At 42.8% G+C, this 23,441-nt stretch overlaps 1 protein-coding gene across 1 annotated transcript; it reads right to left on the bottom strand.

Moving 5' to 3' along the window:
• Positions 1-385: 385 nt before the first annotated feature.
• Positions 386-23,003, bottom strand: LOC120956797 (E3 ubiquitin-protein ligase SH3RF3). The gene is made up of 10 exons (XM_040378534.2): positions 21,530-23,003; positions 7,124-7,232; positions 6,619-7,048; positions 6,146-6,493; positions 5,216-5,814; positions 4,989-5,110; positions 4,306-4,910; positions 3,981-4,223; positions 3,022-3,303; positions 386-2,944 (listed from the first exon to the last, which is right to left on the bottom strand). The coding sequence occupies exons 1-10, from the start codon at positions 21,641-21,643 to the stop codon at positions 2,773-2,775; spliced, it is 3,024 nt and encodes a 1,007-aa protein (XP_040234468.2). The 5' UTR covers positions 21,644-23,003; the 3' UTR covers positions 386-2,772.
• Positions 23,004-23,441: the final 438 nt, after the last annotated feature.

The following is a 23,441-nucleotide window of genomic DNA, read 5'->3' as shown; positions in this document are numbered from 1 at the left end:
TTGCAGGTTTATGACCAATTCTAACATCTGGAAAGGATTGATGTCAATTCCAGTATCAGTATGAGATCTGTATAATTCCAGAATGAACATGCGTTCGGGATCAATCTCTCAGTTTCAGGAATCAGTTTCTCTTAATGTGTCCTTTAAAAGTCACCAGTAATTGACGTCTTTTCAAAAACCCTTTGCACGTATTCTAAAGTTTCTTAAAATTACATATCTTGCATAACCCTGTAACTGGGCCAAATTAACAAGTGATATTAAAATTGGAGTAAAATTTCATCAGTTTAATGCAGTTTAATCCACAATTCTTCTAAATCGTCATGATTCCCAAAAAGTCATCCGTATGCATGACAATGGCACAGTAATAAAATCCATACGTCTACCCTTATTTTCGAATTTGTTGCTCGTTTTATTTCACCTAAATTACCACACTAATACTCTGTGGTATTTTTTGTTCTGTCCAAGAAAATACATGCACACGTACACACACATACATACACACAGATTGGACACAGACAGACAGATACAGATACAGACGATACCCTTTAGTCTCTCGAATCATTTTTCTATTGCGCATTTTCCGATCAGATCTATTAGCTATACCTTGTATATTCCACTGACAAATAGTACGTAGCGGTTGTTACGAATCTGTCTAATTTAGGTACACACTTACACACACACAACTCGCAATCGCTGTAAGTGTGCCATAGGACTAAACACATTGGGAGGCGCTTATTTTTTCTCTCTTTTACTTTTCCTTAAAGAAACAAAATCAGTCCACTATCGTTTACATTGCTACTACCTCTCATCGCTTCCTTTTCTACCGCCAATCATGCACAGTCAGTACCTATATAAATGGCCGCATTAAACGACGGGATGGATGGAGTTGGTTGTGAGTTGTTTTTGTCCAAATTTGTGACGAATTTTGGTGTTCTAAGATAAGATCTCTATCTCTGTTTCTTTTTTACCTGTATTACATGGCGAAGGAACGCTGCACTCTCTCACAGACACACACACACGCACGCACACAGACATTCATTTGTCTCTATCAAAATGATCGAAAACGATGTGAGATGTAAGTTATCTAATCAGTAACATCAACATGTAACGATTTGCCCGATTTGTTTTTTAGACTAGTGTCTGTCATCCTCTGTTGCTGTTATAAATCCGTATCCAGTATTTGTGCTTGCGACACCTTCCACATTCTCATCGAAGATTCTTCCCTCAACACTATGGCTAGTAGAGTTTGCTAAACTAAATATATATGCGTGATTTCTTCTTCTTCTCCTTGTTCTGCTTCTATCCCTCATTAATAGTATTAGACACCAGCGTTCATTTTCCTTAACGTTTTGTTTCTACATAACAAAGGTAGTACCCAAACACTACACACATATACAATTTTCCTAACAGTGTTCTTTTTTGCTGCTCCCTTCAGCTGCACGTAATTTTTAACCGTAATTCCGTGCCTTAGTTCGCTTTTTTTACGCCTAAACTGAGCTTGTTTGCACTTTCCAGCACAGCGCACAAACATATCAAACTAGTTTTGGGGTGTTTTACTTTTGTCCTCCATCTCATCACTCTCATGCGAGAAAACAGTTATCTTTTGTTGTTGGATTTTGCTCCTGCTTTTTTGTACAATTTAAAATATGCTAAAATTCAATCACACACTTTCACAGATAACGAACAAGAAGTAGTAGTCGATAGTGTTTTAGAGTACGGAGAGAGTTGCCGAAATAAAGGTATCATTTTTTGTTTTTTTCCTCCTCCTAATAAATCTGTACAATTATCCCTTCCTTTGCCCATGGCTGTTGCGTTTTGTGGAATACGATTGCAATCTATTTGATAGATATTACCGCACCCATGCCTGTTTGATAGTATATTGAGCTGAGTATTTAAAAGCTAAAAGAAACACAGGGTGATTCTGCACCACCTTCCCGCTGCAATATGCAATTTAAAATAAAAAGAGATAAAACTATTCAGTTAAAATTGTTAGCATAATAGTATACGGATTAAAGTTTTTTTGTTTGTTAACAGAAACAATAAAGTCTCGTTTAAGATGTATGGCGAACTAATAATATAGCGCAAAATAATCATTAAAATTGCTTACACCTAGCGTGAAAAACTATGAAAAACTAATTGTAAAACATCTCAGCACCGTCGAAAGAAATTACTCACACATAAAAATTGCATTGGATGGGAGGGAAACGAATGTAAAAAAAGCACCTATTATATCGCCGATCGCTGGGTCATGGCGGGAGTTTAGTTTAGCACAAAGAAAGGGGCGGAGAGAGAGAGATTCAATTTACCATCAAGATATCAAACGATTTTAGACTAACCGATCATCACGCACCGATCAACAGTAAAATGTAACAGTCATGCATATATGAGGAGTTCATTGGAAGATCGTAACCGACGACCGGTGTATAAGTATAACACAATACTGTTCTATTAAATGCTACTATTGCGTAGAGAGTACCGCGTACTGGAATATGCGCTTCGCTCACACTCAACTCAGTTCTTTGTTTCATTTCGCGATCGACAATATCGTCTGTGCTAAGGTGGTCCGGACAATTCTCTCAGCAAACAAGCACCTAAATATAATTCAACCATTTTCATTTCACCAAACCAACGGGTACGAAAGGAAAGTTCAGGAAAAGCAATTCAGGGGGTTTCTCGAACCATCCCCGAAGGTACATGTGTTGCACTTTAGTTGTTCCACAGTTGCTGCTGTTGTACTTGCCGGACGGCACCGTAGTGCTTGTCCGCACCGTATCAGATGTCCGGCTCGACGAACGACGCAGGGAATAGGCCCGTCTTGCCCGACCGCGCGTGCGTTCCTTTGTACCATCCGTTATCACGCTTTTTGTGCACCATCACAATGTCGCCGACGCGCAGCTCCAGCTCGTACTCACTGTTCGGTGGGTACGGCACGATGCATTTGAATCTAAGTGGGAGGAAACGAATCGAAACATTAGGTGTTAATTGCAAATTATTCGGGCATGTTTTCTCTCCCAAACTAACCTCTCCCGAACGGTTTGCGAGTGGGACGACTTGGAGGACGTTTTGGAAGGTGTTCCATTAGCGGCCACTGTTGGGACCACGGTTGCTGTGGCGGACGTGTGCTGCGATGGGCCGAGCTGCGAGATGATTGCGGACGCGTCCAGGCTTTGGGACTTCCGGTGATAGATGTGGGACTGTTGCTGCTGCTTCGCGACCATATGGGAGGAGGACGTTGAGGCGGGCGCTTCATGCGCGATGTGTTTGGGCATGGCCGTCACCACGGTATGATCGCCATACTTGAACCTGCACGAGTGAAATTTTAAATTTAATTTCTTATCCTCTTGAGAATCGATAAAGGTCAGTTTCGAATGTAAACATTGTTAATCACCGCTTGGAAAATGTTATTACTCATCGATCTTATATTTCATTTCCATAATAATAATTTTCGATTTCTTCAGTATGATTTTCAACACTTCAACGAGCTGCATGTTTTTTCACCGGGGTTGGAAGCCGAATCTCATCACCCGTTGACAGGTAAAGTGTTGAAAATCATGCTGAAGATATTAAAAATTATTACAGGGTTTTCCAAGTTACTTGCGCAAGTGCACATTATTCACCGCCTCCAAGATGTTTTTCAACAGCTGTCAAATGGTGTATTTGCTTCATAATGATATTTTAATTTTTACACAAGATTTTCAACACATCACGAAGAACTGTCAAAATCAATCCAGCTTGAGATGTGTTGAAAATCATGTGGAAGAACTGAAACATTATTGTGATACAAACACAGCATTTGACAGCTGTCGAAAAACATTTGGCAGTAAATAAAAATTATATTGTAGACATTTCAAATTGACTCGGAAAACCTTGTATGATGAAAATGAAATATTAGAGTGCTGAGGAATAACTTCTTGCACAGGGTGAAAAACAATGTTTACATTCGAAAGTGACTGCGAGAAACCCCCTGTATAACCGCTTACCCGTGCATCGATGGTCGCTCTTTGTGCGGTTTTATACGCTGGGAACCGTACATCATTGGAACGTTTTCACCGCGCACTCCTGCCAGAGCGGGATGATTCTGTTGATGATGATGTTGTTGCTGTTGATGGGTATGCTGCTGTTGCTGCTGCTGCTGCTGCTGGGAAGAGTGCGTTACGCCCGCCCCATTCAGCATCAAATCCATCGGTAAATTCTGAAGCAGCTGACTTGGACAGGAGCCCGACCTGCAATTAAAATTGAAAATATTCTTTAAACATCCTTACAAACCACACAAAAAGTAATATTTTGTTTTGCTTATTTAATTACCTCACGTGCACTGGATTGGCGATCTGTTTAAAGTGTGGCTTCGCCAGCTGTGCTGCTGAGCCAACGCCGGACGCGAGCATTGCCGCATCCGCCGCCCCGGCCATCTCTTCGAACAGCGAGCTGTCGCTCGTGTACGCCGGATTGGCCGTACCGCCCGAACAGCCACCGGTAGGCGATTTCGAACGCTTCATGTTGGTCAGCCGCTTCATCAAACTGACCGCCGACGAGTCCTTCTTTACCTTTCCGCCACCCGCTGCCGGCGGTGTCGTGGTGGCCTCCTGCCCTGCAGCCGGTTGCTGCAGCTCGTTGTTCGGCGAACCGGGTCCTCCACCGTCCAGCGAACCTTGACGACCGAAGATGGAATCAATATACTTCATGCCCTGCTGCTGCTGCTGCTGTGGGATTGTTGTATTACGTGGCGGCAGCTCGGGCAGCTGCAGCGGTTGTTGGGGAGAGGCCGATCCACCGTTGGATGGACTGCTCATGGCACCGTTGGAACCGTTCAGGGCGGACGATGCACCACCACCGGCTGCCTGCTGCTGCTGCGGACTGGAGAGGTTGCTCATCTTGCCGAAGGAGTGGGCATTCGCGTTGCGCGTTGCAGACTAGCGGAAAGTATGGGAAAAATGGCATTAAATATAACAAAACACATTCTTCTTGAGCACAATAAAAACAAAACCTACCGAAGCACCATCACGGCCCTTGTGGATGGCAACATAATTGCCGGGGAAAACGCCCGACTTCTTCTGCCAGTTTGTACCCTTAAACCAACCATCCTGACACCGTTCCGTGACATAGTAGACGGCTGCAAAGGAAATGGAGAAACAAAAAACATACGCTCAAATCAATACAACTTTGACAGGGGCGGATGAAAAGTGCTAACGAAAACCAATTTCAACACACAACTCACCTCCTTTCTTCAGCTCGAGCTCGTCCGGTTTCTGCGGCTTGTACGGGTAGAGCGCAACGTACATCGTCGGCAGCTGCGGATGCTGCTGGTACATTTGACTAGCTTTTGTCGCGTTACACTTCTGGTAGGCCGTGGCAGTGGCCGTGGACGTCGTTGGCGCTGCCGCAGCCGCCGTCGTCGCATCGACCGATTGGCGGGACGGTTTTGCATCTCCGGCAGCAGCAGCAGCTGCTTCGGTGTTTAACATTTCCGTCGAATGTCGGTGCGGTGCGGCCTGGCTCGGCTGCAACGGTCCACCGGTCGCCGTCGTCGACAGCCCGGACGTGGTGAGGGAGTGACGCTTTTCCCGATTGGCCGGATCGGAGCGCTTCGACTGGTGCTGCTTGCTGCCGGCTGCCTGGGCGGCGGGCTGCGACTGCTGCTGCAGGAAGTGAGCCGTCGGGCTGCTGGGCGCGGTGCTCGAGTTGGAGCTGGTCGTGCTGGTGGAAGAGTTGGGGCTGGTCGTTACGCTGGAGCTCGTGTCGCTGCTGCTGGTGGCACTACTGGCATTTAGATCGAACGGTGTCGGCGGTACGGTTCGATTCGAGTTGTTCAATATGCTGAAAAAAACAAAAACAAAATTTGATTAGCAATTCGAGAGGATATATAGGGTTTTCCAGGGGTTCTCATAGTTGTGAGACACTTCCTTGACTCTTTCCTATAGTGAAGTGAACATTTGTTGGAAATTGGAATCGATGGTATCCTTTCTGGACAGGCTCGTTGGAAATTCCTATTGGATTTGTCCAACAAGGGTGCTATAGAGTCCAATTCCCATTACATTAAGTTCATTTCACGAAAGAAAGTGTTAATAAAGTGTCCCACAGCTATGAGAACTGCTGGAAAACCCTATAAATCGATAATAGACTCCCTAGCGACCCTTCGACCACTTACTGCTTCAGTGCCGTGTCCATCATATGCTTCGCCAGCCCGTTCATCTCGACGAACGAGATCGGAAAGATGCCAATCTTGTCCCCGATTCGGCCCTCCGCCCAGTTCTGGTCGACGCGCCGCAGCACGTGTATCAGGGCGCCCTTCTTGAACGTCAGGCAGCCCTCCTCCTCGGTCGGGCCCATGCGAAAATCGTACAGCGCCTTGCACTGCGGGAACGGCAGCGGCACGATCACCTTGATGTGGTTCAGCGGCACCGCACCCTCCTTCCCGTTCACCTCTCCCACGCACCAGTTGTGATCGATTTTCTTCCGCAGTATAATAATGTCACCCTTGCGGAAGCTTATATCGCTGGAAAGTAAAGAGAGAAAAGCAAGCAACCCGTGTGAGTATCGCCGTGGCCGTTATAATGTCCAACCGCCTTTACAAAAGCCACATTCCACAGTGTGAAAAGCCCACACAAACTGTTTCGCTACCTTGTCTCGCTGGAGGAAAAATCGTAAAACGCTTTGGCGTGTGGGATTTTCGACAGATCGAGCGATGCATTCGGGCCCGTGCCAGTGACACCGCTCGACGCAATAATACGCGACAGTGGCTGATGCGGATGGTGATGATGCTGCTGCTGCTGCGGATGCGATGGATGGTGCGGGTGCTGCGCTTGGCCGTCCGCCGTACCCTGGCCGTTGGACGATTTGCCTATTTTAGCACCATGCACGCCCCCCGATGATGGATGTTGCTGCTGGTGGTGGTGTTGATGGTGCTGCTGCTGCTGCTGCTGATAGTTGACCGCATTTGCGTTCGACGTTGGTGCGGCGCCATGTGATTGATTGCGATTGCACGTGGGTTTGCCGCTGCCGTTGGTCGTCTGGCTCGTGTTCTGGCTGTTCAGTTCCGCCGTCTTCATACCTGCAAAGGAAGGGAATGGGTATGCGTTTTGGTGAGTGACTTCATAATCGAGAGGGTTGCGTGCGAGCAACATACCTTCCAGTATTCGCATCAGCAGGACATTCGGGGGCAGCTCGTCGATTCGCACCTCGACCAGGACGCGACACTCGGGACATCGTAGCTCTTGGTGGCTGGCAACGATTTCCTGTACAGAGAGAAAAGGGAGTAAAAAAGCGGTAAGTAAGTAGGCTGGGCAAGTAAAGAGAGGCGGTAGAAGTGCTGGAGAAATGCTGTTGTACGATAAGACAACAGACAGCTCACACACATGGCCGGTTATCTTTCGGACGGGGATAGAAGACAATTAAACGATAACCGACTAAAGTCATCCACTTCACACCATGCGCAACAGGATGCGATAAGTGTGACGATACGCAATACTCAAAAATCAATAAAACAACCTTTTATTGGTTAATGTTTGGAGAAACATTTTACGATTCATTTTTTATCGATTGATCGAAAATGAAAACCGATCCCAATTTTCAGTCTTGCGAAACACATACGACACACGTTGTTGGTTAATTGTCCACATTAAATTATTTCTTTTGATAAACTTGAAGAGCTTCCCGTGGGTGGGCGGGTTCGGGTTTAAAAATAGCATACTAGGAAAACGATTATGCCATAACGGTGTGTAATTTTTCAAGCACCGAGTCTGTAACGCCATCATCACACTCCGTTTCCGGGGTGGTTTAATCTTGCCCGTGTTGCTTGAGAGTGGTGAGGAGAGCGGAACCGCTCTTTTTGTTTGCTAAGAACAGAGAGACGCCCATCACACAAACCTCTACAAGACGTTTGCTTTCTTTTACTTAGTGTGCAAATCGTAAAGTGCACCGCGGCTCTGTGCCGTGTTTCCGTGCAACCGTGCAACGAATGCCATGTGTTTTGGGGACGCTTGGGAACAGCAGCAACAGCAGCATGGAGTGTTTCCGCAAGCATGTGTTTTAATGTTGCGCACAGTGGCACAAAATGTGTTGCTTTCGATGTTGTTGTGGTGCCGAAAGGTAACACGTTTTTCACGCCCAATGCAAACGCGTGCAAACAGAAACACACTCTACAGCGTATGCAAGACAACACACAGTCGCTTTCTATTAATCGTGACATTAAGCTGGAACTAAACGTTGAAACGGACTGCTTTGGATAGACCGGTGGCCCCTATTTCAAATGCAAATTCTTGCGGTAGCAAAAAACAACGCAAATGACGTTGCTTTTCGCCGTTGAAATGTTACTTTATTATAGTCACTGAAAAGGTTTTTTGTGTGTTTAAAACACTTCTCTTAAGTTTGTGACCCTGATGGAAATAATTACTTCGGTAATTACATTTAAATATTGCAAAAAAAAGGCTCATACAGCTTGGGCAAAAGATGAACCGATTATGAGTTCCCGCTCCTTAACGGTGTGCAGAATAATAAAGATGGGGTTTTCACGTTTCATGATGAAACATAATCAAAATATAAAGTAAAAAAAAAACAATCGGCATTTTTTTTCTTTTTGCACACAAATGCTTTCATTGCGAATATTAAATTGGAAGAAAAGTGAAGAGCATACGGCAATGTTTCCTTTTTTGTAGTTCATAAAATAACTAAAATATGTACTGCCAAGTTGATTATGTGCTGCACGCAAAAAGCGCACATATAGAATTGATTAAATTAACGTTTTAATTACGCTGTAATTACGATAAAGTTTTTTATAATCACATTTTTTTTTGTCTTTGCCTCAATTTCAAGAATTTGATCATGATAAGATTCGAACCCACGATCTGCGGTGCGTTGGTCCAATGACTCTGCCAAGGCACCGTGACGCTTCTGTCCAGTACAGCGGTTCTAAACACAGTTTTATATAACGCAATCGACCTATGTTTACAATGTGTATCAATCTTTTAAACGCCGATTTGATATGATATATTTACCAAGATTTGATGTTAATGAATTAGCACGCCCGAAGAGGGGAATTAGAGCGATTTTCAAAACCCATCTTACACGATACAATTTCTAATATGTTTGTAAATAAAACGCTTCCTTCTTTCGGTTATACGCTGATGATTAATTACTAATCAAACCGCGTCAAATATAGCTAGTCAATGATCTCGGAAACATTATTTTGATAGCCGTAAAAATAGTAAATATTTTTATTTACTAAACAAACTATTTTGATACGCATGGCCGCTGCTAATCAATATGAATGATGCTTATCTGCTAGTGCAATTTTACACAGCAGCATTTATTCGCGATTATTCTATTTTTTTTAATTATTCATAAAATTCATCACTCTATATTATATTAAATTATGTAAAATTATATTGGTCTTTCAAGATAAGGAACCTTTGAAAATATTTTAAATTTTACTTTTGAAGTAGAATTGGTTAACAAATACATATATGGAACGCATAATTCTCTTCTCACCAGTTTTTACTGCGTATACCGTACTAGAGTGTAATGTATCAATACTTTATATTTAAATCTAATTAGTAGGAGAGAAATTTATTACTATAATGGTACATATTTTGGATCTCTTGTAAAGAGTGATCTTACATGGTTTTTCGAGTCAATTTCCAATGTCTGCAACATTTTTCATAGATTGCGAGATGTTTTTCAACTGCTGTCAAATGTTGTACTTGCTTCCAAGTAATGTTTCAGCTCATCCACATGATTTTCAACACGACTCAAGCCGGATTGAGTTTGACAGTTCTTTGTGGTGTAATGAAAATCATGTGTAAGAACTGCAATTTTATTATGACACAAACACACCATTTGACAGCTGTTGAAAAACATCTTGGAAGTCGCGAATAATGATGTGCACATTTGAAAATTACTTGGAAATCCCTGCATAGGCACGATTGGTGTCTCATTAGACTAGATAATAGTAGACTCAACCGTTACTTCCCAATACGAGGATCAAGGCTTTCGAGTTGTGTATACATGAAATATGCATCGTTTTAATGTTTAAATACATAATTCAAAATATTTTTCATCGAATTAAAACTCTCCTAAAACAACCATGCGATCCTTCATTTCCACGAACTGGAAGGAAACTGTTTCCAATCGATGTGGCAATTTATTTATCCCACTGTGGCTGCCGCTGCTTCCTTTGCCCGGGATCTGGACGGTGAGAGACGCGAGCCGCAAAACCGCACCACCGTGTTCAATACAATGCACTGCACAACTCTGCCCGTGGGTGTCCGGCGGAGGGCGACGACGGCGGCACTGTCACAGCTGCCATTTGCCATTTTCTTAGCGTGTCTTAGCGACCTGATCTTAAAGCGAACGCCTGTGTGTGAAGGTGGAGCAGCATGGGCACCACGAGGAGTTCGATTCCATACCACATCATCATTGCATAAGGCGCAAGGATAAGCAGCAGAAGCTGTGTGTGCGCAAGCAGAGCATAGATACACCAACACAGCGGCGAGACAACAGGGCTGATGCAAAAAATCGCCCAAGTTGCGCATAACGAAGCAAAATCCGGTTCGAAACTACGGTAAAGCGGAGGTCGAGATTCGAGTGCTGGCGGCTACGATACTGCTGTTGTTGTTGTGTGCTCCATAAATGCAAATAAACGTGTCAGTGCAATGGTTGCGCGGTGGAGAGTTTAGCGCACTTCATTTAGCGCACGAATAAAACGAGCAAATATGAACGACATTTAATTAATCCTTTCTAAAAAGAATATTGCTGTGTGGCTCTCACAGCAAAAACACAAACGGATGCGTTCATATTAGCTGACGACATGTGCTAAAAAAAGCCAGCCCCGTTTTATGGAGTGATGCAACCCCGGTACGAACGATATGGTGTGTCGGCAGCACACACGAAAAAAGGCATCCAAAGAAGAAATAACCAACACACACACACACACACACACACAGCGCGGCGCGAAGCCGGATGAATCATGTGAACCAGTCGCCAGAAGGAAAAAGACCTTCGCATTCACTTCGATAAGCAAATGCGCGAAATTTGCCAAACCACTTCTTGGAGGGCAGCAGCCCCAGAGCCTCGGAAACCAAGCCTGTAGAAACGACTTTCCCACAGCACGCCCCACAGCGGGCGATGCACGTGGTTTGGTGTTTGTTGCGCAAGGGGGAAACCGGTTTGATGACGTTTAGAAGTTCCAACCATTTCATCTCGAACAGTGTTAGGACGAACAGGTTTAATCTTGTTCCTTGCGCGCAGGGGGGGGGGGGGGGGGTTTGCTGTGTTCCTTTTCTGTTCCTTTTTGTGCTTGAGAGCACAACAGAAAGACATCATCAAGGCGTACCACCACCGGGTCGGATCAGTTGGAAACTCACAAGGCTGCAGACGCGGGGCTGCTTGGTAGCTTCATAATTGATAGGATTTTTTTCTTCTAAACAGCGATCTTTGCGCTAAGGATGTTTAAAACAATCGATAGGTCGTGCTACAAATATGATAACAAATTTATTGCTTATGAAGGTTTCTCTGAGCACAGTTCATAACTAAATATGGGGGCCTTCACGATTCTAGTTAGTATGGAGTTTGACAGTTGGAGGCTGAAATCATGTAAACAATCCATACAAAACCACACAAAAAACTAGCCTGCAATTTTCAGTCGAGAAAATTTTAGCCTAAAAGCTAGAATTAGATTCGAGTACCTGCTCGAAAACACGGTTTTGTTTACATTTATCCCAAGGTGCATTAAATAAATCAGGTGATCGAATCTGGAATCAAAGTGCATGTAGTCCAGGTGGTCTCATAGCATTTTTTTTATAACCAAATTTGAATATCACTTTTTGACAGAACGAGTGAAAAACGAGCAGAAGCTCCAACGAGCTTTCTGCAGGCTAGACGAATACTCAAAACACTCTTAAAATCTTCATTCAGAAGCAGAAGCGATAAAAATCAGTCTTCTAAATTCAAACAACTTGGGATAAGCCCACCTGTATATTATACTCACTTAGATAGCTGCTCGAAAACTGCTATACAATGCAAACAGCTGACAGGCTGAAATTTCAGCCTACGAGCTTCAAACGGAAAGGGTCCCTATAATAGTTTCCCTACAGGGAGATACACAGTCATCCGCCAATGCTTAAATGGAGGAAAACTATCTTAAATATTGTACATTACAAGAGCACATTACATTACAAAATGAAAACTACAAGAGCTTTTTACTAACTATTTATGAAATTTGACAGCTTAATTCTTCCGGGAAGTAATGGAATATGATTTTATCCGCATGGCTGTCACGACCCAATACCGTCGCTTCAATTTTTGAGTACATTTTGAACTGTGTGCAGTCCTATCTCGGCTATGGTACAGTGAATTTTTTTGTAAGCTTCATCATATCTGTTTTGTTGGCGTAACACTTATCTTTGACGGCTCTTTACAAATAGTAATCCAACGGTGTCAAATCGTAGCTCCTTGGTCACCAAACGACATAAGAATTTCGACTAAAAATCTGAAAATCTGAGCGCCAAATATCGATGGTAACTAGTCCTTATATTTAATTGTAGCGAACAAAAATGCTCCTAACAAGGTCCTTTATCATTCACAATTGACTGTAACCGTCTCACTTGCATCACTTTCAAAGAAAAATCGCCCACTGATGCCTTTCGTCCAAAATCCACACTAATGGATTGACAATTCGTCGATTGAGTATGAGTTCTCAGTATCATGAATCAGAGTTTCATGAATCTTTTCTTGGGATCCATTCATGTGAATCTTCAGTAATGAGTGATTCGAGTCTCGATTCATGAATCTTTAAAGATTCATATCCAAGGATATATCTCAAAGCATTCATGTATCTCCAAAGATTTATGAATATCCAAGGATTCACGAATCTCAAAATACAAATCTTCAAAGATTCATGAATCTAAAAGAGTCATAAATCCATTAAAATTAATATATTTCCTGGAATTCATGAATCTTTAGAGATGTATGATTTTCAAAATATTGAATTTGCGCGATCCTAACAACATGCCCGTCGTGGGTACAAGCCTCGCCGGGACCGTCTCCCCGTAGCATGACAAACTATCCGGCTGCGTGGTACTTGCCCAGAAGTCTTGAAAGTCTGTACATGGTGGTCACGTAGGTGGCCTCTATTATCAAGCTCTATTATTGGAGATGTATGAATCCTTGTATCTTGATGTTGATCTTTATGTACCTTGTAAAGATGGATGTATCTTTCGAGATATATGAATCTTTTGAAATTCATGATTTGTTCGAGATTCATGAGTCTTGTAATTCATGAATCTTTGAGATTTACGAATCTTTAGAAATTCATGAATCTTTGAGGTTGAAGCAATTGGTTATATTGTTCTTTAATATTTACTAAATCGTAGAAACATTATTTTTGAAACAAAGTAATTCATTGAAAATGCTCCAAAATTAATCGAAATATATTTTCATTAATGTTATGATCATTTTACTAAGCATAAACAATGTGTCCATCAAATAGTTGTGAAAATATAAAACAGCGCAACCCAATTGTCATCTAGTTTTGGGATATAAACGTACTTCGGTATTAATATTGGAATATTTCCGCTGATACAGGTTTTCCAGCTGAAACCATCAAATGGGTCTTGCTCCTATGCTATGCTCAGGTATCAGGTAAGACTACCTTCTTGAAGATTGATTGGTTTTTGTGTGTGTATTTTTTGTGTGTGCTAAAGAGAGTCTTTCTTTCGTTTATGCAAACAAAACAGAGAAAACCAACCCCTTCCCATTAAGCTTCATGAATAAATTGCATCATTTAAAATCGTTGACCTTTTAACCTCCATGGCAGGCTTAAAAAAAGGACCACCAATCTCCCGTCCTAGGTCTGACCGAGCAATTTTTGTTCCGCGCACTTTGTGCACCGTACACTTTGATGTTTGTATGAAAAAGTACCCTACCTAGGGACGCGTAGAGCAAATTTGTACCCCCGGGCATGTTGTCGATTGACATTCTGGTTGCACTTTTCATCATCTAGGGTGCGTTCCTGACACGTTTTGAGGGGTTTTAGCAAAAAAAAAAATTTCGCCTACTCGAGCTCTCTGGCCCGTTCGGTGCACATTTTTGAAAAAAGCTAGGGAGCTGCCCCTAGGTTCGGGGTGTCACAAAATGTTGCCAAGGAAATGCCAAGGATTTGCCCTTTTCTTCGTGACCTTTACAAAAAAAATTGAAAACAAAAAAAATACCGAAAAGTTTTTATTTTTCTACGTTTGCACACAAGCCACATGACGTAATGTCGCAACTTCTGCTGCGCCCAGCACATCCGCCCAGGACTCCCGAAAACCTCCCCCGAGCGATCCTAAAATTTATGCCGCGTTTAGCGAGCAGTTCAGTCGTAACCAAAATGATGATTGGCCAACAATTAGATGGGCATGTGAACAATGGAGGTGAGCGAGAGAGAGAGTGCCAGTCGTTGCAATTATCGAAACGAAGGCACACAGCAACCTGATGCCCAAACCCGCCACCGATCCTCCTGCTGCAAAACTGGAACTGCCCGGGAGGATCACTTTTTTTCTGGAGCAACCTGCAGCAATCGAGACAACGGTCACAACACCACAAACGCATGCTCGCTCGCTCGCTTCCATTATTTCTCGTTTTCGAAGCAATTTTCTCAAGTGCATGTTAAATGTGTGCGGTAAGGCTAAGACCGTTTTACACTTCCTTTTTTCTACCCTGTCATTGCTGCCGCTAAGAGAGCGGTCCTCATCATCTCTTGACCGTTTCACCGCTGTAAAATATACCCCTCCCAATTAGCATTATTCATAGGCAAACAGAGACCCAAACTAAACACGGCAGAAAACATCACCGAGGCGACAGCATTCCACAGGGAGGGGGCTGGCCAGAGGGCGTCTTCCAAGCAAGAATGTGTGAGTATTTGTACGGTGGTTAGAAGCGTAACAGGTCCGCCTGTAGCTCTGCTCACAAAAGATGAGGAAATATATTTAAAAAAAAATAAAATAAAAAAAAAACTTCAACAACAGCCTTGCTTCGAGTGCAGAAACACTTTACACCGAGAGCACGACGGTGCGGGTAACAACAGCAACAGGTGGACGGCGCACGGATCAGGGACCGGATTTGGAAGTGGATATGAGATTAGGACCACCGAAATGTCTTCCCAGCGCTTCACCGGGGCAGGCAGGCAGACAGGCAATTTTTGTTTTATTTTTGGCAGACGCCGGTTTCTGTGTGACATGCATAGATAAAACGGGGAGGGAAATCCCTTTCCTCGGTCCCACTGCCCGTGAGCCACCAACCGGAAAGGTGCGAAACGTGAACCGTGCGAAACAAAGTTTGATTGAATCATTGGATTGGAATAAAATGGAATATGCGAGACGAGGAGCGAGCGCGCGCGCAGGCGAATTTGGAAGAATAAAAATAAAATAAATCAATATTCAGACGATGAGACAGGGTGAGGAGAGAATGGAGAGAGGAGAGATGATAGGGAAAGGAAAGGGAAGAGCTATTTTGTAAAACGTTCGCCAAAATGGTTACAAAATGTTAAACGATTCCAGCGATAGATGAATTGATGAGTGAGTGAGCTTATAAATTGAAACAATTCTCTTTTCCATTGTAATTCACAATAAGAAATTAAATGACACATAAGAAAAATATACTATAGATTATAATGTAAAAATCAACAAATAATTCATTAGAGAATGCAATTACGTCAACTATGTTGTTACTGGTAAAATAACAATTTGTATTTTTAAGTTACAGGGGTTTCCATCTCCGTTTCGAATGTAAACATTGTCATTCTCCGCATTGTGCAAAATGTTATTCTATATCGATCTGATAATTCATTTGCATCATAGTAATTTTTAATTTCTTCTGCATTATTTTCAACACTTTGTACACTGCACCGATTCGAATGAGTTAAAAAATTCAATCTTTTAACAAATCTTGTATAAAAGATGACACAAAGAACACAAAATAAAATAAAACATCATAGAACAAAGAATGCCTGTCTTCAGGAAGAAATTCATTGTATTCAAATTTCAACCAAGATTTGTTTTATTCGTGCAAACGAATTCATCATCTTTTCGAAAACAAACAAAAAAAAACTCGCTTTTTCCTCCGTTTCGTAGTTCATAAAAAGATTATAATTATTTGGATCTTCCAGTAGAAGTGCTTTTGGCACATTCATTTAGGCGCTGTTTTCTTTTTCTTTACAAGTTGTGTTGAAAATCATGCTGACGAAATTGAAAATTATTATGATGAAAATGAAATATCGGAGTGATGTGGAATAACTTCTTGCATGTGGCGAAAAACAATGATTACATTCGAAAGTAACTTGGAAAACCCAGTAAAATAGTTTTTAAATGTAGAACAACAATACAGGATTTTCCAAATCACTTTCGAATGTGCACATAGTTATTCTTCGCCTCCAAGATGTTTTTCAACACCTGTAAGATGGTGTATTTGCGTAATAATGAAATTTAAATTTATACACATGATTTTAAACACATAACAAACAACTTTCAAGACCTCAATTCAGCTCGAGGCGCGTTAAAAATCATATAGCAGAAATTAAAAATTAAGATGATGGAAACGAAATATCCGATTGATGTGGATTAGCTTTAATGTGATGAATACAGGGTTTCGAATCATATCAGGGAATAGTTCAATCACTAAGGGGAATGTTGCAAATCGGTAGGGGAATATTGCAAGAAAGCTGTGGAGGTTTGCAATCATATAGGGGAGTGTTGCAATCAATTAGAGGAATTTTGCAATCGATTAGGGGAATTTTGCAAGCGTACTGTGGAGCTGTCATCAGACTGTGGGTGCCGCTGTAAATACCTCAAAATATTTTCTTCAATCTTATTAACTTATCTTGTTTAATTATGGCTCCGCAGCAGGATTTATTTAGTTTATCATGTGTACAGCAGAATCCTACACGAAAACAACTCCAAATAATGTTGTTAAAAAATCAATTCGAAGCTGTAACAACCTTTGCATTCGAAACTGACTTGGAAAACTCTGTAATGATGTGCACATTCGAAAGTGACTTGGAAAACCCCATAATATTCATGTCTTCAGCATGATTTTCAACACTTCTCCTGTCAACGGGTGATAAGATTCGGGAACAAACCTCGGAGAAAAAACTGAAGCTCGTTGAAGTGTTGAAAATCATGCGGAAGAAATTGAAAATTAATGTTATGGAAATTAAATATCAGATCGATATGTAGTAACATGTGCATGCGGTAAATAACAACGTTTACGTTTGAAACTGACTTGCAAAATGCTGTAAGTTTATGAATCTTGCTAATTGCATTTTGTATACCACATTACACCTCACGAAGTGAACCTTGATTTGATACCGGCACAAGTATAGGACAATTGTCACCTTCACGAAGAAGAACTGCTTAGCTGAACTTCACCTTACTGTTGGCTAAACACACTAAATATACACCCGTTTTCTATTTCCAGCCAATAAGCTGAAATTTCAGCCTGTCGGTCGAACAATTAACATCACCCCTGTAGTTTCAATTTGACAGTGCCGGTGTGCCATGTTGGATTTCAGCAAAGACGCATTTTTAGTTAGTTTTGTTTTCTTTTATTATTTTTGGAATGAGTGATAGTTGTTTTATCAAACTTCAAAAAAGCGATCCACACAATTTTTAACCTTTTTTTTGCACAATATGTATCCTTCAGAAGAAGAAAAATCAATTGTTCATGAGCGTATGGAGCGTTGACAGGGCTTTATTTCAGCCGCCAGGTGTCAAACTCCATATAAAACAGCTGCCTGATATCGTAAAAGCCCCCTATTGATTGACTTAATTCCATCAAACATGGGTTTGCAACAATCAGTCGGCCACCATATCTATTGAACAAGAAGCGCACTCGAACATGCTGAAGCAAAAGCAGTTCATAAGAGAAGCATTAAAAGTATTTGCGTTTAAAATGGAGGCGTGTGGCTCTTAAACTAGAAGAATTAAAGTGTCCGAATTCTAGGAAGGAAATCCTGACTAGCCCGGCGAACAGAACGAAAGCTCATTCTGTCATAAGTACACAGACACACGCACGCAAGCAAACATAAGCACATTACAGGATGAAAGTGTTTAACAAACACAGCAGCTAGCTACAAAGTTAAGTTGCTGCCCGGAGAGCCCCCGCAAAGGGAGATGATATTTTTAGCACTTTATGATTTCGCTTCCTTCCCGCCTTCCCCCTCCCAAACACAAGAGCTCCAATCAATCAAGCAAAAGAGCCGCAGCGAGCAGCAGTTGGAAAGTTGCGGAACGGAAACGAAACGGCCCCCGTTCAAATCCTTTCGCTTTGATTTCTCACATCTACTTCATAATAATCATTCTTCCATTTTCTTCTGGGGAGCCGCCCTAGCAACCGCATCCACATCCATCGCAGCAATCTCGTCTTAAGAGCATCCCAAAGAGTTTTGGAGCCGGCATTTGCGATGGAAAATCATTATCACTCCCACTCCCCTACTCACCCCACATTAGCATTACAGGCTATTCTTTGCAAACTAAAAACACAGCTACGCACACACACACAAATGAGTTCTCGCCTACAATTATTGGTAAAAGCCGATTCGTATCTTCCCTTCGAGGGGCTTCTCTTCGGGGGGAAAAGAGGGAAGCCGATCAAAAATTCCACTTCCGGACGCAAGGCTATTTTGTTTCCAACCAATGCTGAAAGAGGGAAGGTAAAGTATCGCTTCTTTTTGTCTTTCTCACTCTCCTTCTCCTTCTCCTTCTATTCCAAAAAAGGTAAGAACTTTTTTGTTTTTCTTTCGGACGAACAGGCCACACAATCCTAAAATACCAAGGAACGAAGAGGGGAACGAGAGAGGAACAGTGGGCAAAGGACGGGGGTCAAACGAGGAGCTTCGGTAAGGCGGCCGCAGGTATTATTAAAATGAAATGCCCATTCACAAAAAAGAGAGCTAAGCAAAAACAGCAACATCACGACGATCGTGTTGGTACTTTTAGTAAAGGCTGGGAGGGTGGTGCCCTCCCCTCCACAGCCCTCTTCAGAGATCTTCAGTGTGTCTGTATGTGTGCGTGACCGATCGCACATCATACAGAAGGAGGAACAGCGGCGGATGAGCAGCGATGGAGGATGGCGAACGGCGCAAGCAAGAGCAATGAGTAATGCAAAGGGAGGAGGGAGCGGTTTAAAAAAAAGGAGGGGGGGGGGTTTGGTTGCGATGGTAATGTGCTTTTCCGCGACTCGCCTTCTTTTGTTTGTTTGTGTGTGTGCGAACGCGCGCCAGTGTCTGTGTGGTGAAGATTCTTTCTCAGCTCTTGCTGGTTCTTTTGCGGTCCGACGGGCAAGATTTCTCAGGCTCCGGTTAAGACGACCTTTCCCAAGGGGGGAGGGCGGTTGAGTGCCGGTTTGGTATCAAAACGCGGAGATATACATCAAAATTCCAGCATTGCAAATGAGCCTCTGCCCTTCCATCACCGCACACGCGTGCAAATGCGTCGCGCGGGTCCTCCTTTTACTTGCTTTTCTCCACCGCTGCAAACAGACTTTTAAGGGGGGGTAAAGCAAGCATCCAAGTAACATCATCCCCTCCCCATGTGTGGTTGTGTGGCGACGCTGTTACACATTTATGTACGCAAATCACGCGGCCTGCTTGGTTTGGAGATGATCCCGGGTGGGCCGCCCCCCTGAAACTTTATCCCTAAGCCCCGGCTTTGTATCGCTCATTATCGCACCACGATTTAAACCTGATCCATCCAAAAGCGTCCCCCCACTTCCAAATAAAAGCGCAAAAAAACAAAAAAATTGGAAAATCCTAATCCGAGCAAGTGTGTTTTGACAGGGTTCGTCAAGCTTTTTTGTATAGGGGTCAATGGGGCAAAATGGGCATTCGTTATTTCGACACTATTACACGGCAAGCATTTGTCATAACAATGTCAGTGAAACTGATCACAGTAAAAAAAAGTCATGACATAGTGACTGACAAAGCCATGGTTTCAAAAATGTCACAAATCATGCATTGGTCACACCCAGTACTGCAAAATGTCGTGAGTATCTTGCGATGGTGACTACCGAAAATAAAGACCATCACGCTTTTCAGTGAGTATCAATACTGATAATCATTAAAAGCGCTTCACGATATGCCGAAGATGACATTTGAGTGCTTGCGCCAAGCCTGATACTCTGACTGAAAAAGCTGAGCAGAATGCCCTCTCAATCATCACGCCGACCAAGCTTTCTAAACATGTGCTGATCACTAACACTATCAAGAAAATTCATGACTGAAAAAAAATCGATGTCTGCGTCGCGTACTCAATTGTGATGATCGGAGGTGATACATACTCACATGACTTATATGATCTAACGGGTGATATTTTTTAAACGAATTTTTGTTTAATCACATGGTCGTCATATTTTGTCTAGCGGTGATGATCGCGATGGTCATGACACGCTTGCGAGTGGTCCCATGCAACGAAATCAGAATGCCCTGGCTTTGTCAGCATCATCGGGCAGAAGATGAGATTGATTGTCTTAGTTGGAATAGTCCGAAGTCGTCTGGAGTTGTCGGGGCAGTCCGGAGTCTTCCCGAGTCATCCGGGTTCGTTTGGAGTCAGAATCGGAATCAGAAGTGTTTTTGTAGAATTCGTTGAAATTCAGTCGGAATTTGTCATGATCATGTCAGTGATATTTTGCCGGACTGCTCACAGTAAAAAAAAAGACATGACAAAGCGACTGACCGAACGTTGGTTGTTAAAATGTCACCAAGCAAGTGTTGGTCACACCAACAGTTTTGAGTATCACCTCTGATCATCACAGTTGAGTACGTGAAGCTGACATGGATTTTGTTTCAGTCAGAATTTTTTACCATTGACGGTGACATTTTGCAGCACTGGTCACACCAATCGTTTTGAGTATCACCTCTGATTATCACAATTGAGTACGTGACCCTGACATAGATTTTGTTTTAGTCAGATTTTTTTAATGACATTGACAGTGACATTTTGCCGAACTCGTTGTTACCCATATTACCCCAGTGTATCTCGACGTTTCTCGTTTTGTTTACATTTAGCCCCGCGTGTCAAAATAGCATCGCGTCATAAACATCAACTTTTATGTTACACTTTTTTTCATATAATTACGTTATTTTCAAACTCTTTTTAATCCATAGATAAATGGTGGAGACATTTAATAATGTAAGAATAGTTGTGTGTTGTGGAAAATTCAGAAAAACAAACACTAAACTGCTCGAAAAGCTCATTTCGCCCCACTTTCCCCTAAATTGTGCCAAACTTTTTGTTACAAATTAATACTTTTTTTATACTTGTTTTGCTATTTAATCTTTCTGTTTGTTTCTGACAGCGGGGACGTGAAAAAGCTTTTTCAAATATCTCATCAAACCCCTGGCAACCCCTGGAGAACCTTCGAAAAGCTGACCGGCACATTTAGCAAGGGTTTTTCTTGCAGCGTTCTGACATCCACAGCGGCCCAAAGTTTGGGCCTTTTTCAAGTGTAACCTCGAGCTGTTAACGAAAGGGGAAGGAAAGGAAGTTTGTGGAAGGAAGATACCTACCTCGAGACACTTCCGGCAGAAGGTGTGCTGGCAGGGCAGCACCTTCGAGGAGGAATCCAACCGTTCCAGACAGACGGAACATTCCAGCAGATCGTTCAGCAACCGTTCGTCCATGTTGCGGCCCGTACCCTTCCTTTCTCCGGCCGTTCTCCTTTCCGCGCGTGTTCGTTTGTACACGCGCACACAACGGACGTACACGGCACTTCTTTTCCGATCCCTTTTTTGTGCTGTGTTGCTTTTCCTACCACCACCAACACACACAGAACGCACTCTAGACGCGCATAACTAGCGAGGACACTTGGAAATTCTTCGGAACAGAACACTCAAAAGGCTTTTTTTGGGGTTTCTGCTTCTTCTTCTTTGACCCTTTCCAAAAACTAAGGATTCACCTGATTTTGGTGTGTACTTTCGGACACAGCCTCCTTGTTTTTTCAAGACACACACTAACACACACTTGAAAGGCGACCTTCACAGAGGGAAACACTTCCCAGGCCCACCTACACACACACACAAACACAGACAGCTTAGATGGTTAAAGGGCCACCTCGAGTAGGCTTTGCTTGCATTGCTTAGCCCCGTTTTTTATTTAGTTATCTCCTATCACTTTATTGCACATTTAATCATTCCCTCTCTCTTTCTCTCTCTTTCTCTTGCACGCCCCCGTCCCGTCTTGTGTATCGATTCTTATTGCATAGGCATGGAAAATACCTCTTGCCTCTTTCCCATTCACAGTGGCCTCTTTCTCGCTCACTCTCTTTTCCCGCACAGAGACATTCCACGGGACAGCTTTATTTGCGTAAACGGGACACCGAGGGTTGTTGTGTGAACTGTTGTTTACCCCATCATCGTGCTGCCACTTCCACGACCGATCCGTTGCGCGCTGCGTTCGAGAGCTTCGAGCGACGGCTTTTCCTTCGCATAATTACCCTGGAATGTGCATTATGCTGATGATGATGGCGATGCTGTTGCTGCCGTTGATGATCAGGGGGGGACACGCGACCCACATACACTTGCCCGTTCTTACTGGAGGTGGGGACCTCTTAAGAAGGATGATTTTTAACGCTTTTTCTTATAGGATAATAGGTAATTTACACATGTTTCTTCTTATTTTGCACAAAAACCAAGATGCTCTCATGCACGGCAACATTCACTGCATCTTCACACACACATACAAAGCAAAAAAACGCCTACAAACGGTGCAACAGCGAACCGAACGCTTTCCTTAGCAAGCGCTCGTTAGCATTTAATTTTAAGCTCGTTTTTTTCTAGATGATTTTTTCTCGATATTGCACTTTGCACCACTTTCAACACTGTTTCACTGTGTCGAGCTAGCACTGGAGCCACCAAAAAACACACACACACAGGCAGCAATTGGTCGGGAACAGTTCTTGGACGCTTTCGTCGCAGCGCAGCCGGGAGAGCGACGTGTGCGCTTCGCTGTGCGTATTTTTTTACTTTGAAAATCTTTTTTGAGCTGGCTTTTTAATCTGACAGCCGTTCGCGGACGCTTGACAGTAGGCCAGGTTGTACCAATGGTTATGCAGACCAGCCATTTTGGGTGGATAGAATGGAGAAGTTTTAAACCATTCGAAATTGCATGAATTGCGTTTTAAAACAAGCTAAATACTGAATCATAAACTAAAATAAAATATGTTTTAATTGTAGGATTTTTTATGTTTTGTTTATCCATTTCTGTCCTGTCATGCTGTCAAGTTGCCCTCTCCCCGACTAGCAAAACATACTTAACGAAAGATTTTTTTTTATATAAATCACCAAGGCGGCGTTCTGGCACCAATCGAACATGTCAAATCCCGTACATTTCTCATGTTCGATGTCGTGTTCGATTGGTGTTAGAGCGCCGGGTGAGTTTGCCCATAGGAACAGTATTGAGAAAAAAAATATTGAAAAATTT

This window comes from Anopheles coluzzii, chromosome 3, assembly GCF_943734685.1.
Source record: "Anopheles coluzzii chromosome 3, AcolN3, whole genome shotgun sequence".
Taxonomy (NCBI): Eukaryota; Metazoa; Arthropoda; class Insecta; order Diptera; family Culicidae; genus Anopheles; species Anopheles coluzzii.
Note: the sequence above shows the minus strand (reverse complement) of the source record. Positions and strands in the feature narration are given on the sequence as shown.